At 48.1% G+C, this 12529-nt stretch overlaps 1 protein-coding gene and 2 non-coding genes across 3 annotated transcripts; 2 read left to right on the top strand and 1 right to left on the bottom strand.

Moving 5' to 3' along the window:
* Positions 1 to 6003: 6003 nt before the first annotated feature.
* On the bottom strand, positions 6004 to 6085 carry TRNAS-GCU (transfer RNA serine (anticodon GCU)). Its single transcript has one exon. It is a non-coding gene; the product is annotated as a tRNA-Ser (tRNA).
* Positions 6086 to 6509: 424 nt separating this feature from the next.
* On the top strand, positions 6510 to 6644 carry LOC141054368 (U8 small nucleolar RNA). The gene has a single exon (XR_012221413.1). It is a non-coding gene; the product is annotated as a U8 small nucleolar RNA (small nucleolar RNA).
* A 459-nt stretch (positions 6645 to 7103) lies between these two features.
* AURKB (aurora kinase B) lies at positions 7104 to 12055 on the top strand. Its single transcript, XM_073551636.1, has 9 exons — positions 7104 to 7256; positions 7558 to 7594; positions 7695 to 7764; positions 7871 to 7925; positions 8895 to 9092; positions 9214 to 9352; positions 10730 to 10878; positions 10958 to 11132; positions 11242 to 12055. Exons 2-9 carry the CDS (start codon positions 7559 to 7561, stop codon positions 11416 to 11418), a joined length of 999 nt encoding a protein of 332 aa, XP_073407737.1. The 5' UTR covers positions 7104 to 7256; position 7558; the 3' UTR covers positions 11419 to 12055.
* Positions 12056 to 12529: the final 474 nt, after the last annotated feature.

Genomic DNA, 12529 nt, shown 5'->3' with positions numbered 1-12529 from the left:
ACTCTCCTCCTATCTTTCCACTGCAGAGGAGATTGCCTTGCAGCAAATCTCTCCTGAGGCTAAATCCTTATGTCCTCTTACTGGGCATGCTCATGGGACGATCTCCCATTGGAGATCGGGAGTCATGTGCTCAGGTCCCGCTCCAGTTCTCATTGGTCCATCTCAGAGATCTGGAAGCTTGCAGAAGGCCCCGGCTGCTAAAAAAGGCACGCATAGCTGTTCCGCCATGCGCTAGTATAGTCTTACTTGCTGCTGTGTGTATGAGGACGGATGCATGATTCTGGTAAATGACTCATTTGAAACCCCTTCCCTCTGATATTACATATGTGAATAGGTATTGCAGAGAAAAGGAGACACAAAAGCGCAATAGGGTCTTATCTGTGTTACACAGAGAGATTATACTAAGAAATTTGCTCACCTGATTAGGGTAAGAGAAAGCATATAGTCTGGCGGCTGCTGCAGATCCACAGGTCCTCAATGACCAGAAGAAATCACGTATTCAGGGGAATTTGTAGTTATATTCCGCGCTGCCGCAAGAAAGAATTCCAGGAGATCAATGTCAAAGATTCACAGTGGTTTATTCTACGCGTTTCGGGGGTCTCATGCCCCCTTCATCAGGAAATACCACATAGTAAGTACAGGCATCACACGTATATATAGTTGAGACAAGACGCTGAGGTTCAAAAAAACGAGCACCAACAGATCAGATGACACAGTGTCAAAGTTCATAGTCGCTACAGGGTTAACAGTTACGTGAGTTTAACTGAGATTGCTCTACGCACCTGGGTGGAGTTTAACCCTGTGTGCAATTCCGCCATATTGCTCCTGCCACCACTTAGCAGCGGTTATTTCACCTACTGCACGGTGGACCCCGAGCGGCGAACGCACTTTATTTATATTTTTATTTAGTGTGTTCCACCGTTCCTAACATGTAGCAATATATGGGACTCATTATTCTGTATGGAGCATTATATGGGGCTCATTATTCTGTATGGAGTATTATATGGAGCTAAATATTCTGTATGGAGCATTATATTGGCTCATTATTCTGTATGGAGCATTATATGGGGCTCATTATTCTGTATGGAGCATTACATGGGGCTCATTATTCTGTATGGAGCATTATATTGGCTCATTACTTTGTATGGAGCGTTATATTGGCCCATTATTCTGTATGGAGCATTATATGGGGCTTGTTATTCTGTATGGAGCATTACATGGGGCTCATTATTCTGTATGGAGCAATATATAGGGCTCATTATTCTGTATGGAGCAATATATGGGGCTCATTATACTGTATGGAGAAATATATGGGGCTCATTCTGTATGGAGCAATTTATGGGCCTCATTATTCTGTATGGAGCATTATATGGGGCTCATTATATTGTATGGAGCAATATACTCTCTGGTTTCTGGCCTATTGTAGAATGTACAATAGTTATCACTTATGTAATATAAGATATGAAATCTTTGGCATTGTATACCTATATTTCTCTGATGTATCTGTGCATCATGAATCGTGGTAATAATAATAATAATAATAATAATAATCTTTATTTATATAGCGCCAACATATTCCGCAGCGCTTTACAGTTGAACAGTTTCAAACACAACAGTCATAAGTAACAACGTTAACAATACAATAATTAAAGCGAAATAAGACGACCCTGCTTGTGGAGCTTACAATCTACAATGAGGTGGGGGAGATACAAAGCATAGGTTTGTATTTACAATGATGTATTTACAATGACGGTCCAGCCATCTTCAGGGGGTGGGGGTTAGCTGGAGATAGTGAATGGGCTACACACACACAAACATAACATGACTTTGATTACTGAATGTGATAGGCCGCTCTGAACAAATGCGTTTTGAGCGAGCGCCTAAAACTATGCAAATTGTGGATGATCCTAATATCTTGGGGTAGAGCATTCCAGAGGATTGGCGCAGCACGGGAGAAGTCTTGGAGTCGGGAGTGGGAGGTACGGATTAGGGCAGAGGTTAGTCGAAAGTTATTTGCAGAGCGCAGCGGTCGGTTAGGCCGATAGACAGAAATGAGGGAGGAGATGTAAGGGGGTGCCGCACTGTGGAGAGCTTTGTGGGTGAGAACAAGTACTTTGAATTGTACCCTGTAATGAATTGGCAGCCAGTGTAACGACTGGCGAAGAGCGGACGCGTCTGAGTAACGATTAGCCAGATGGACAACCCTGGCTGCTGCATTAAGGATAGACTAGAGAGGGGAGAGTCGAGTGAGAGGGAGGCCAATTAATAGAGCATTACAGTAGTCCAGGCGGGAGTGGATCAGGGCGACAGTGAGAGTTTTTGTGGTTTCCATGGTGAGAAAAGGGCGGATTCTAGAGATGTTCTTTAGGTGTAAGCGGCATGAGCGGGCAAGAGATTGTATATGGGAGGTGAAGGAGAGATCGGAGTCGAACATAACACCCAGACAGCGTGCCTGCTGTCGGGGTGTTATTATGGTGCCACCCACAGAGAGGGAAATGTCAGATTTAGGGAGGTTAGTAGATGGTGGGAGCAGAAGAAGTTCAGTTTTGGAGAGGTTGAGTTTCAGATAGAGAGCAGACATGATGTTGGAGACTGCAGACAGACAGTCAGTGGCGTTCTGTAGTACAGCGGAGGTAAGGTCAGGGGATGATGTGTACAGTTGTGTGTCATCAGCATAAAGATGGTACTGAAAGCCAAATCTGCTGATGGTCTGTCCAATTGGGGCCGTATAGAGAGAGAAGAGAAGGGGGCCAAGGACTGAGCCCTGAGGTACCCCAACAGTGAGAGGAAGAGGAGATGAAGTGGAGCCAGAAAACAGAACACTGAAGGAGCGGTCGGAAAGATAGGAGGAGAACCAGGAAAGAGCAGTGTCCTTAATGCCTAGTGACTGGAGCCTAGAGAGTAGGAGAGGATGGTCAACAGTGTCGAAAGCTGCAGAAAGGTCGAGAAGAATGAGCAGAGAGTGGTCACCATTACGTTTTGCTGTCAGAAGGTCATTGGTCACTTTGATGAGTGTAGTTTCTGTCGAATGTAGGGGGCGGAAACCGGACTGTGAAGGGTCTAGGAGGGAGTGAGTGGAGAGGTAACGGGTAAGGCGTGAGTATATCAGGCGCTCCAAGAGTTTAGAGATGAAGGGGAGATTGGAGACTGGTCTGTAGTTGTTTGTGCAGGATGGGTCGAGGGTGGGTTTCTTTAGTAATGGAGTAATGATAGAGTGTTTGAAGGAGGAGGGGAAAATGCCAGAGGAGAGGGAGAGATTAAAGATTGTAGTTAGGTGAGTTGTGACGACTGGGGAGAGAGACTGGAGGTGGTATGTGTTAAAGGGGCCTACTGAGACTCTTTCACCTGGGCCCACACAAAAACCTGGAGCCGGCCCTGTATGACTTGCACAGTACCACTCCTCCTGTCCTGTATATATACACTGCACAGTACCACTTCTCCTGTCTTGTTGTTGAAGAGGCGACATTGGACTTTGGGAGGGTCAATACTGGTTTAGTATTTTCAATATTACTATGGCCAAATAAAATATTGGAAAAGCTCTTTCAATGGATTATCCCAAGTAATCCGTTCTCCTCTGGATAGGGGATAACTGTCCAATTGCTGGAGATCCGACTGCTGGGACCCCCATGATCCTCTGTAGAGCACCATGTAAATGCAGTTGTGGTCAGTCATACGCACAGTGGCGCCATTCACATGTGGCTCTTCACATATCTCCTTTTAGGAGAGTGAGAGGCGCAACAAAGTAAAGAAAAATCCACTGATCGGGGTGAGGAGTGTTATAGTTTGTGGGCTGGTGGGGTCTGTGTGGCAGGGCTGTTTTTTTGTCCCAGTCCAATCCTGGCTGTAAGTGACATGGCTTCAGGTGTTGCTGGGGCGCCCGACATATAAAAATGGGCAACAACCCCCTTTGTCACCTGCACCATTGGCTGCTCACACATAGGAGGTGGGGAACCACAAGGACAGTACGATCTCTCGGGAGTGGTAGTAGCCATATCTCGAGCCACCTCAAGGAGCCTCTCCCAGGCTCATTCATTCCTCAAAAAAGGTTCATCATGATCCATTCCTTCTGGGATCACATCCGCTGCATGCCAGTGATGTTTAGCCTCCATTTTGAGGAACTTGACTCTAGTTCTAGCTGTCAGCTCTTGCAACCTTCAAGGCAAGTGTTCTGTCTCTACTGCCTGATGGTTGAATGAGATGTGATGACAGGTCATAAACTCTTCAATGGACCCCCTTCTCCATTGACGGTCGTAAGTAGCTACCACCCCCCAAGATGCCAACTCTCTGTACTTTGCGGCTAGCGGGCCCCATAACATTTGTCCAGACCTGGTCCTGTCTCACTTCCTTATCTCTTCCGACCAGCCTAGGCCCCGCAGTCCACTCACTTGTCTGCAGGCTGCAAGAACCCCAGCGGTAAAGGATGCGGCCTGGGTCCGTGCTTTGGCGGGTCAGGGAGACGGGCTCCTGCCACCTCTGCTGTTGCGCCAGATTCCTCTGGCTCCAATATTCCTCCAGTCACTTCCTAGAGAGTCTTGCTTGGTTCTGCCATGTTTGTCCCCTACTCAGCACTGTACGGATGACTAAGTGTATACAGTAAAAAAGTCACACTTTTTGGAGTGTTATAAATCACAGAAATGTATCCCAGACCACGGAATACTGTATGGCAGAGAAATTGAACCAAAGAAAAAATTTTAATGCTTTTTTTTTTTGGTTTAATAGATCACAGGAAAAGTACCCCAGACTACGGAATAGTGTATGGAGGAGAACTGTAATCCAGCCAATTTGTTTTAAACGCTTTTTTGGAGTGTTAGATAATATCACAGAAATTTACCCCAGAACACGGATTAGTGTATGAGTGAGAAATGTAATCCAGCTACTTTTTTTTAACACTTTTTTGGAGTGTTAGATATCACAGAAAATGTGAAACTGTATGGATGAGAAATGTGAGCCTGCAATATTTTTGAACGCTTTTTTTTAAGCCTTATGGATCGCAGGAAATGTACCCCAGACCACGTAATACTGCATGGGTGACAAATTTAACTCTGACATATTTTTAAATGCTTTTTTGGAGTGTTATATACAAATAAATTCACCCAGGACACAGAATGGAGTATGGGTAAGAAATGTAACCCATGGAAATTTTTTAACGATTTTTGGAGTGTTCTATAACACAAAAAGGAACACAAATCACAAAATACTCGATGCATCAAAATATATTCACCAAAAAAAGCCTCAGCTATATACTGTATTTGCCAATGGCCAGCACAGCCCTAATCCCAGACTGGATTCTGTCTCTCTCCCTGCTCCTGCGAGTCTCTCTCCCTCCATAGGCTAAACATATATTGTATGTGATACAAACGATTAGCCCTTAGAAGGGCTGTTAGTATGATGGCTCAGCTCCAGTATCTACACTACAGGCCTCTGACTCGTTATACTGTGCACGCACAGGCCGGGCACTCTCTCCCTCCAATACGAAGTGTCACAGAGCCGTGCAAATCCGGTGACCTCACATGCGCTGATTTCATCCAGCGGTGAGTCCACATTACTGTATGACGTCACTGCCGGTGCTCGCACCTGGTGATCACTCCCTGGCGGTTGCTGTGATCTTAGCGTCACCGTGACGTGACGGCTCTGCTCAGATCCCAGCCATTACAGCTCTGGGCTACAGTAACATGGCGCCGGGCTCCACCTATAACTGAGAGCTGGCTGCACCCGATGACGTGCCCGACATAGAGCTGATGCGGACGCCAACCGCCGGCTCCTATGAACAGGGGCGGCCATATTTGGTGTAAGTTACGCGCTCTGACATTTACACACCAGAAAATAAAAACGTCCAAGGTGACAGAATGTGACACCGTGGTGTGTATGAAGAAACCTAACGTTGAACTATGACGTGCGGCCTCCGCGGCAGTGTGAGGGATGTGTGGGACGGTCAGGCGGAGTGATCTCACGCCTGGGTGCGCAGTCACCGCACTATATAACAATGGTGGAAGGATAAAATGACGACGAGGATGGGATTCGAACCCACGCGTGCAGAGCACAATGGATTAGCAGTCCATCGCCTTAACCACTCGGCCACCTCGTCTCCTGATATGGTGAGGCCGCTGGTGTTTGTATTCCTAGGGGGCGCTCAGGCTACAACAAGATGGCGGCCTAGCGCAGGAGCAATAACCACCATTTTGCTCTTCGCACCCACCATGTTGTGATGGCGACAAGATAGAGGCGTGTTTATGTGCAGGAGGATCTAGCTGTCCAATCGCTCGTCTTTTACAGCCAGCCAATCGTGACCCTGTATGCTAATGAGCGCCGCAGTGCATCCTGGGTGAAGCACACTCACGAGTGATAACTGATGAAATATTGATGTGCAGCGATTAATATTCTAAGCGCCGGCGTCACGTGGGCGCCTAATTAGCATAACATATATTAATGAGGAAGTGCCGCCGCCGCTCTCCCTCAGGTGGTCCGGGTGAGGCCGCGGGGTGGTCGCTGCTGGGGTTCGTCTCTCGCTATCGTCAGTGAGGTTAATCCTTACCTGTTCCTCCTTTGGGAGAAACAGACATGATGAATGGAGGAGGCTGAGTGTGTGATTACACCGAACTCCCGCACCGCCCTGACCGACAACTCGGGGCGCGTGACATTCTGAGACGATCAAAGTGTGTTTAGAAAAAGCAGCAATAAAGTTACTGAGTTTTGAATGCTTTGGTATTACGAATATCAATTAAGCTATATGCTTTTGAATTGCGCAAGGCATGATGGGATACGTAGTTTATCTTATCCTCGTACTACAGCGCTGTGTAATCTGGCTGGTCCGCGGCCCCCAGTCGTCAGCGCGTCGTGTTTTTTTTCCGCAGCCCCACTACACGTCCTCTCACTCCCCCGCCCCGAACTAATAACCTCCATTTCATTCAGCAACAAAATGGCGGTCAGCACCTCCTCTCCCTCCCACCCTCGCATCCTTATGACAACAGGAGCGTCACAAGCCCTACTGACCAATCAAGAGAAGAGAATGCGCTAACCAATCATTACTCACAAAACCACGCCGGCCAATCAGAATTGTTGACGTCACGGCCAATGATGAGATGAGCGGCGGCTTTTAAACTGACGTCCACCAATCCGCGCGTCCTCCTTTTTTGACCAATCGGAGGCGGGATAGTGGGTCAGGTGACCGGTTGTGGCGGTTTTTGTTTGAATTGAGCGAGCGAGCGTTCAGTGTAGGAGAGGTTCCCGGAGAGAGAGGAGCGAGCGTGGACGAGCAGGTAACCGGCGGGGGCAGCCTCCAGGGGGGCGCTCAGGGCGGAGTATGGCGGCTGCTGGGGTGGGAGATTTGTGTTGTGCTCCTATCTCCCCGTATTGCAGCATTTAGCATTACTCTTTATGGCAGTGGTGTTCAGTTGCTGCAAAACTACATCTCCCAGCATGCCCTGACACCCCACAGAGCTGTTCAGGGGTGTGTGGCCGCCAGGGCATGCTGGGAGTTGTAGTTCTGCTCTCTATTCCAGCCCCTCCTGCTTTTCTAAACTCCTGACTGACCTTTCTGTTCCTTTGTGCTCCTGACAGGATGTCTTACAAGGAGAACCTGAACCCTTACTCCAAGGTGCGTCCCGGGACCGGGCGAGGGGTGCGTTCCTGCACCGGTGGCTCCTGACCCCCCCCCCAATCCTCCTTATTAACCTCTTGTCTCCTGCTTTCCACAGTTCGCCACCCCGACGAGTGCGTCCGGGCCCCAGCGTGTCCTGCGGAAGGATCCCGGCTCCTCCATGTCAGGTGTGGTATGAGGGGCCTGCTCTTCTCACAGCTGAGGCTTCGTGACAATGTATCCAGTCTACACAAGCTGTACGGGGTCTGTAATGGCTGCTGTTCTCTTCTGCAGGGCCGGCCAGCCGAGTGACAGCGACTGACAGCCAGGGGGAGAAGGCGATGGACTGGTGAGTGCTCCTATCTGTTCACCCTCCTGTATATGGAGCAGGTGGGTGGATGGGGGCCGCGGGGCCCCTCTCCTGGCCTCACCCGCTCTGATGTAGCCGGTTCTTCATCTTCTGAGTGCCCCTCTAAGGCCTCTTTCACACTTCAGTTTTTTATATCAGTTAAAATCCGCCAAAAAGGCGGACAAGCGGATCCGTTCTTAACTGATGTGAACGGATGCCACAGGATCCGTTTTTTGACGGATCCGCAAAATGAAGAGAGAAAGATTTTTTTTCTTTTTTGTCTGGCACCCAGACAGAATTTCGGGTTAAATCTGTGTCTGGAGGATCCGCCGGCCAAAACAACGTTGCAAGCTCTGTTTGGAAATCTTTGAGGATGGTGACGGACAGCAACATTATGGCCGATCCGCACAAAAACGGATGCCACGGACGGCAATCCGTCAAGATCCGACAATAATGAAAGTCAATGGGGAAAAAAACGGATCTGCAAAAAAAAATTGTGGATCCGTTTTTTTCAAAACCTGGCGGATTTTGACTGATTGTAAAAAACGGAAATGTGAAAGAGGCCTAACACAGACTGTGCGGCTACTAGCGGCGTCACTCTGCCAGCACTGCTGGGATCGGGACTAGCTCTGAGTGCAACAGTTTAACGCCTCAATTGCTCCTGCAGCATCTAAGAGGTTAGGATCAGAGGTGGAAGGGGGCATCTGTTTACATCTGCTGTGTCCCCCTCTCGCACGCAAGGTGCCGATGGCTTACCGGCAGCAGTGTTCACATGACAGGCTCCCTTTAAACCAAATATAAAATGAGCATTTTTGTAAAGGAACAAGCAAAAAAAACAAATGTCAGCAGACCCAAAATAGTTGTCATGGAAGAAGGAGGCAGAAAAAACCTCAGAAGGAAACCTCCCAGTAGTTCAGGGCGCGTCTCTTCTGGGCCACAGTTGGTACATTGTGTTTTTTGTCTGAACAGCCCCAATAGGAAATTCAGCATTGAGGACTTTGACATCGGGCGACCTCTGGGCAAAGGCAAATTCGGCAATGTGTACCTGGCCCGGGACAAGCAGAACAAGTTCATCATGGCCCTGAAAGTCCTGTTCAAGTCCCAGCTGGAGAAGGAAAGCGTGGAGCATCAGCTGCGGAGGGAGATCGAGATCCAGTCCCACCTCCGGTACGTCACCCACGGTCTGTCGTGCGCCCACCCCGGGGGTCTGCTGGATAGAACGTTCTTACCTGCAGCCATGTTACATGGGTTGCCGCCATGTCTGATCCTCTGCTGATTCCTTCCGCAGACACCCGAACATCCTGCGCATGTACAACTACTTCCACGATAAGAAGCGCATCTACCTTATGCTAGAGTTTGCCCCCCGGGGGGAGCTGTACAAGGAGCTGCAGAAATATGGCCGCTTTGATGAGCAGAGAAGTGCCACGGTGAGATGTCCTCCATGTTGGAAGCCTGATGCCACCCCACAGGTTACCGTACCATTAACCCCTTTCGACATCGTGCATACACTTTTCCTGATGTCAGACTCCCTTTGATGTGGGCTCCAGCGGTGAGCCCACATCTTTCACCTGGACATGTCAGCTGTTTCGAACAGCTGACATGTGCCCACAATAGCCGCGGGTGGAATCGTGATCCACCCGCAGCTATTAACTAGTTAAACGCCGCTGTCAAACTCTGATGGCGTCATTTAACAAGCGCTTCTGGCCATCAGGCTGGCAATGCGCACATCAGTGACCCCCATCACACCAGTGTTTCCGCATGACATCCCAAGGTCTGGAGACCTCTATGGTTGTCAGTGCCAGATTTCTATAAGTGCCACCCAGTGGTCGGTGCTCATAGCAAGTCAATAAGTCAGCTACATAGAGCTGATCTGCTCATCGCCAGTATGTAGCAGTCGTTTGAATTGTGCCAGCTTCTAGTCTCCTATGGAGGCTATTGAAGCTTGCCGAAAGTAGGTTATTAAAAATATTTAAAAAAAAAAAAGTTCAAATCACCCCTCTTTCGCCCCATTCAAAATAAAATAGTAAAGCACACATTTGGAATCGCCCAATCAGTAAAAAAAAAAAAAAAAAAAAAAAAAAAAAGGATTAACCCGATCGCTAAATGGCATAGTGGGGAAAAAAAACAAACGCCAGAAATACATTTTTTTTTTTTTTTTTTTTTTTTTTTTTTTTGTCGCTGCGACATTGCATTAAAATGCAATAATGGGCGATCAAAAGATCGTATCTGCACCAAAATGGTATAATTAAAAACGCCAGCACAGCACGCAAAAAAATAAGCCCTCACCCAACCCCAGATCACGAAGAATGGAGACGCTATGGGTATTGGTTCAATTTTTTTTTTAAAGCAAAGTTTGGAATATTTTTTAACCACTTATATAAAAAGAGAACCTAGACATGTTTGGTGTCTATGAACTCGTAATGACCCGGAGAATCATAATGGCAGGTCAGATTTAGCATTTAGCGAACCTAGCAAAAAAAGCCAAGCAAAAACCAGAGTGGGGTTGCCCCCTTTTTTTTTTTTTTTTTTTTTTTTCTTGGAATTTTTTCCCATTCTATAGTACATGACATGGTAATACCAATGGTGTTGTTGAAAAGTAAAACTTGTCCCACAAAAAATAAGCCCTTACTTGGCTATATTGATGGAAAAATAAAGTTATGGCTCTGGGAAGGAGGGGAGTGAAAAACAAAAAAAGGCAAAACCAAAAAAGCTCTGGCCGTTAAGGGGTTAATATTCATCCTATTGGGCACAATTGAGGTCTTTGGGTCCCTGATGTAGACATGAAGGCTTCTGGTTCTTTGCAGTTCATTGAGGAGCTGGCGGACGCGCTCCAGTATTGCCACGAGAGGAAGGTTATTCACAGGGACATCAAGCCGGAGAACCTGCTGATGGGATACAAGGGGGAGCTGAAGATTGCAGACTTTGGCTGGTCTGTCCATGCCCCCTCGCTCAGGTATGTCTGGTGATGGGTACTGATGGTGGGTGGGACACTCGCGGGTCCTGATGCTGATCATATGGTTTGTGGACACCAGGCGTCGGACGATGTGCGGGACACTGGACTATCTACCCCCGGAAATGATAGAGGGGAGGACCCACGACGAGAAGGTGGATCTGTGGTGCGCGGGGGTCCTCTGTTATGAGTTCCTCGTGGGTGTGCCCCCTTTCGAGAGCCCCTCCCACTCAGAGACCCATCGCAGGATAGTGAAGGTATCTGGACTTTAACTCTTCGTGGTGTTTTTTTTTTTTTTTTTTTTTTTTTTTTTTTAAATTAGTCCTCCCCATGGGAGACCACAACTTTCTCTTTCTGGTCCCTTAGGTCGACCTTAAGTTTCCAACCTTCCTATCAGATGGATCAAAAGATCTCATCAGCAAACTGTTGCGGTACGTTCCAGCGCAGCGCCTCTCGCTCAAGGGAGTCATGGAGCACCCATGGGTGAAGGCCAACTCTCGCCGGATCTTGCCTCCCGCCTACAGCTCCGGCCAGACAAAGTAAACCCGGGCCTGGCCTCTACTGTAACGCACCCACCCCTCTGAGCGTCCGTACCGGTGCGCCTGAACCCTGGAAGCTGCTTTCTTTAGCCCTCTATTAAGCTTTGTGTCCTTGTTTCACCTCTGCTGGGGGGGGGAGAAGTGAGGACACAAAGGGCTGAGAAGTCATTGATCACATTTTAGAGTCATATTGATGGGCTCCTCTTAAAGCGGCTGTCAACCCCTTCACTTCTATTGCCCCCCTGTGTAACATAAACTGCCTTCCACGCCGCCGCTGATTGGCTGCAGCGCTCATGTGGCGAGTGCCGGTGGGCTGGGGGCGGGAGGTGAGGACACTTGTTTGGCACTGGAGACTTGAGCACTTATGGGGCTGTTGGAGTGGTGGACAACTCCCTTAAGTCGAGTCTGTGACTTACTCCTCGCCATCTTCTATCCTGTCCCTACATGTCGGGTGCTTGTCTGGACTGTTACTGGTTGGGAGGGCATGCTGGGAGTTGTAGTGTACATATGCTGTGTTGTATAAAGGTCTCGTTATTGGGGTGTCTATTTATACACTTTGGTTTTATTGTCTCTTCACATTCTCACTTATTTGTGGTGTTTTTTTTTTTTTATATGTAAATAAATTGTATATTTTTTAACAATTGTATGGTGTCTTTTTATTTTATTTATTTTTTTTTTTTACTGAAGATCCTTTCATCCCCAGCTATAATAGTTTTGTGAGTGGGGTCTGGCGTCCTGGAGCAAATGTCACTGGCGGGGTGGGATTTCTTGTCTCCTCCACAAACTACTCTTTGCTGCCGCCGCCATAGAGTGCGCTGTGCAGCCTGATTCCAGGAAATCCGGCACCAAGGAGCTGGGGGTCCATCCACGTGTGACAGAAGGGGGAAGATGCCGAACTCCCGTCCGACGTGTTCACAGCACACCTTCCCTGCAAGATGTCGTGTAACATGGCTGCCATACGTATTACAGGGGTCTTCTCTTGTGTTAGGTGTTCTCCCCTATCCTCAGCCGCTCGGCTGCTCTTCTGCCCTCACTTGAGTGACTGACTGGAGTAGCCGTTTGTACACACTATGGAATAGTGGGCTGCAGAGAAGAATAAATCATTGTTCCCCCCA

The sequence above is a fragment of the Dendrobates tinctorius genome, unplaced genomic scaffold, assembly GCF_039654945.1.
Source record: "Dendrobates tinctorius isolate UK_male_01 unplaced genomic scaffold, ASM3965494v1 ptg000178l, whole genome shotgun sequence".
In the NCBI taxonomy this organism is placed as follows: domain Eukaryota; kingdom Metazoa; phylum Chordata; class Amphibia; order Anura; family Dendrobatidae; genus Dendrobates; species Dendrobates tinctorius.
The sequence above is the reverse complement of the archived record's forward strand: the minus strand, read 5'-3'. Positions and strand labels throughout refer to the sequence as shown.

Bases quoted from the DNA above. Each gene is read 5' to 3' on its own strand.
- AURKB (XM_073551636.1), top strand. From the start codon at position 7,559: ATGTCTTACAAGGAGAACCTGAACCCTTACTCCAAG. The intron at 9,093-9,213 runs GTACGTCACCCA...TTCCTTCCGCAG, and splicing joins GAGATCCAGTCCCACCTCCG to ACACCCGAACATCCTGCGCA. The intron at 9,353-10,729 runs GTGAGATGTCCT...GGTTCTTTGCAG, and splicing joins ATGAGCAGAGAAGTGCCACG to TTCATTGAGGAGCTGGCGGA.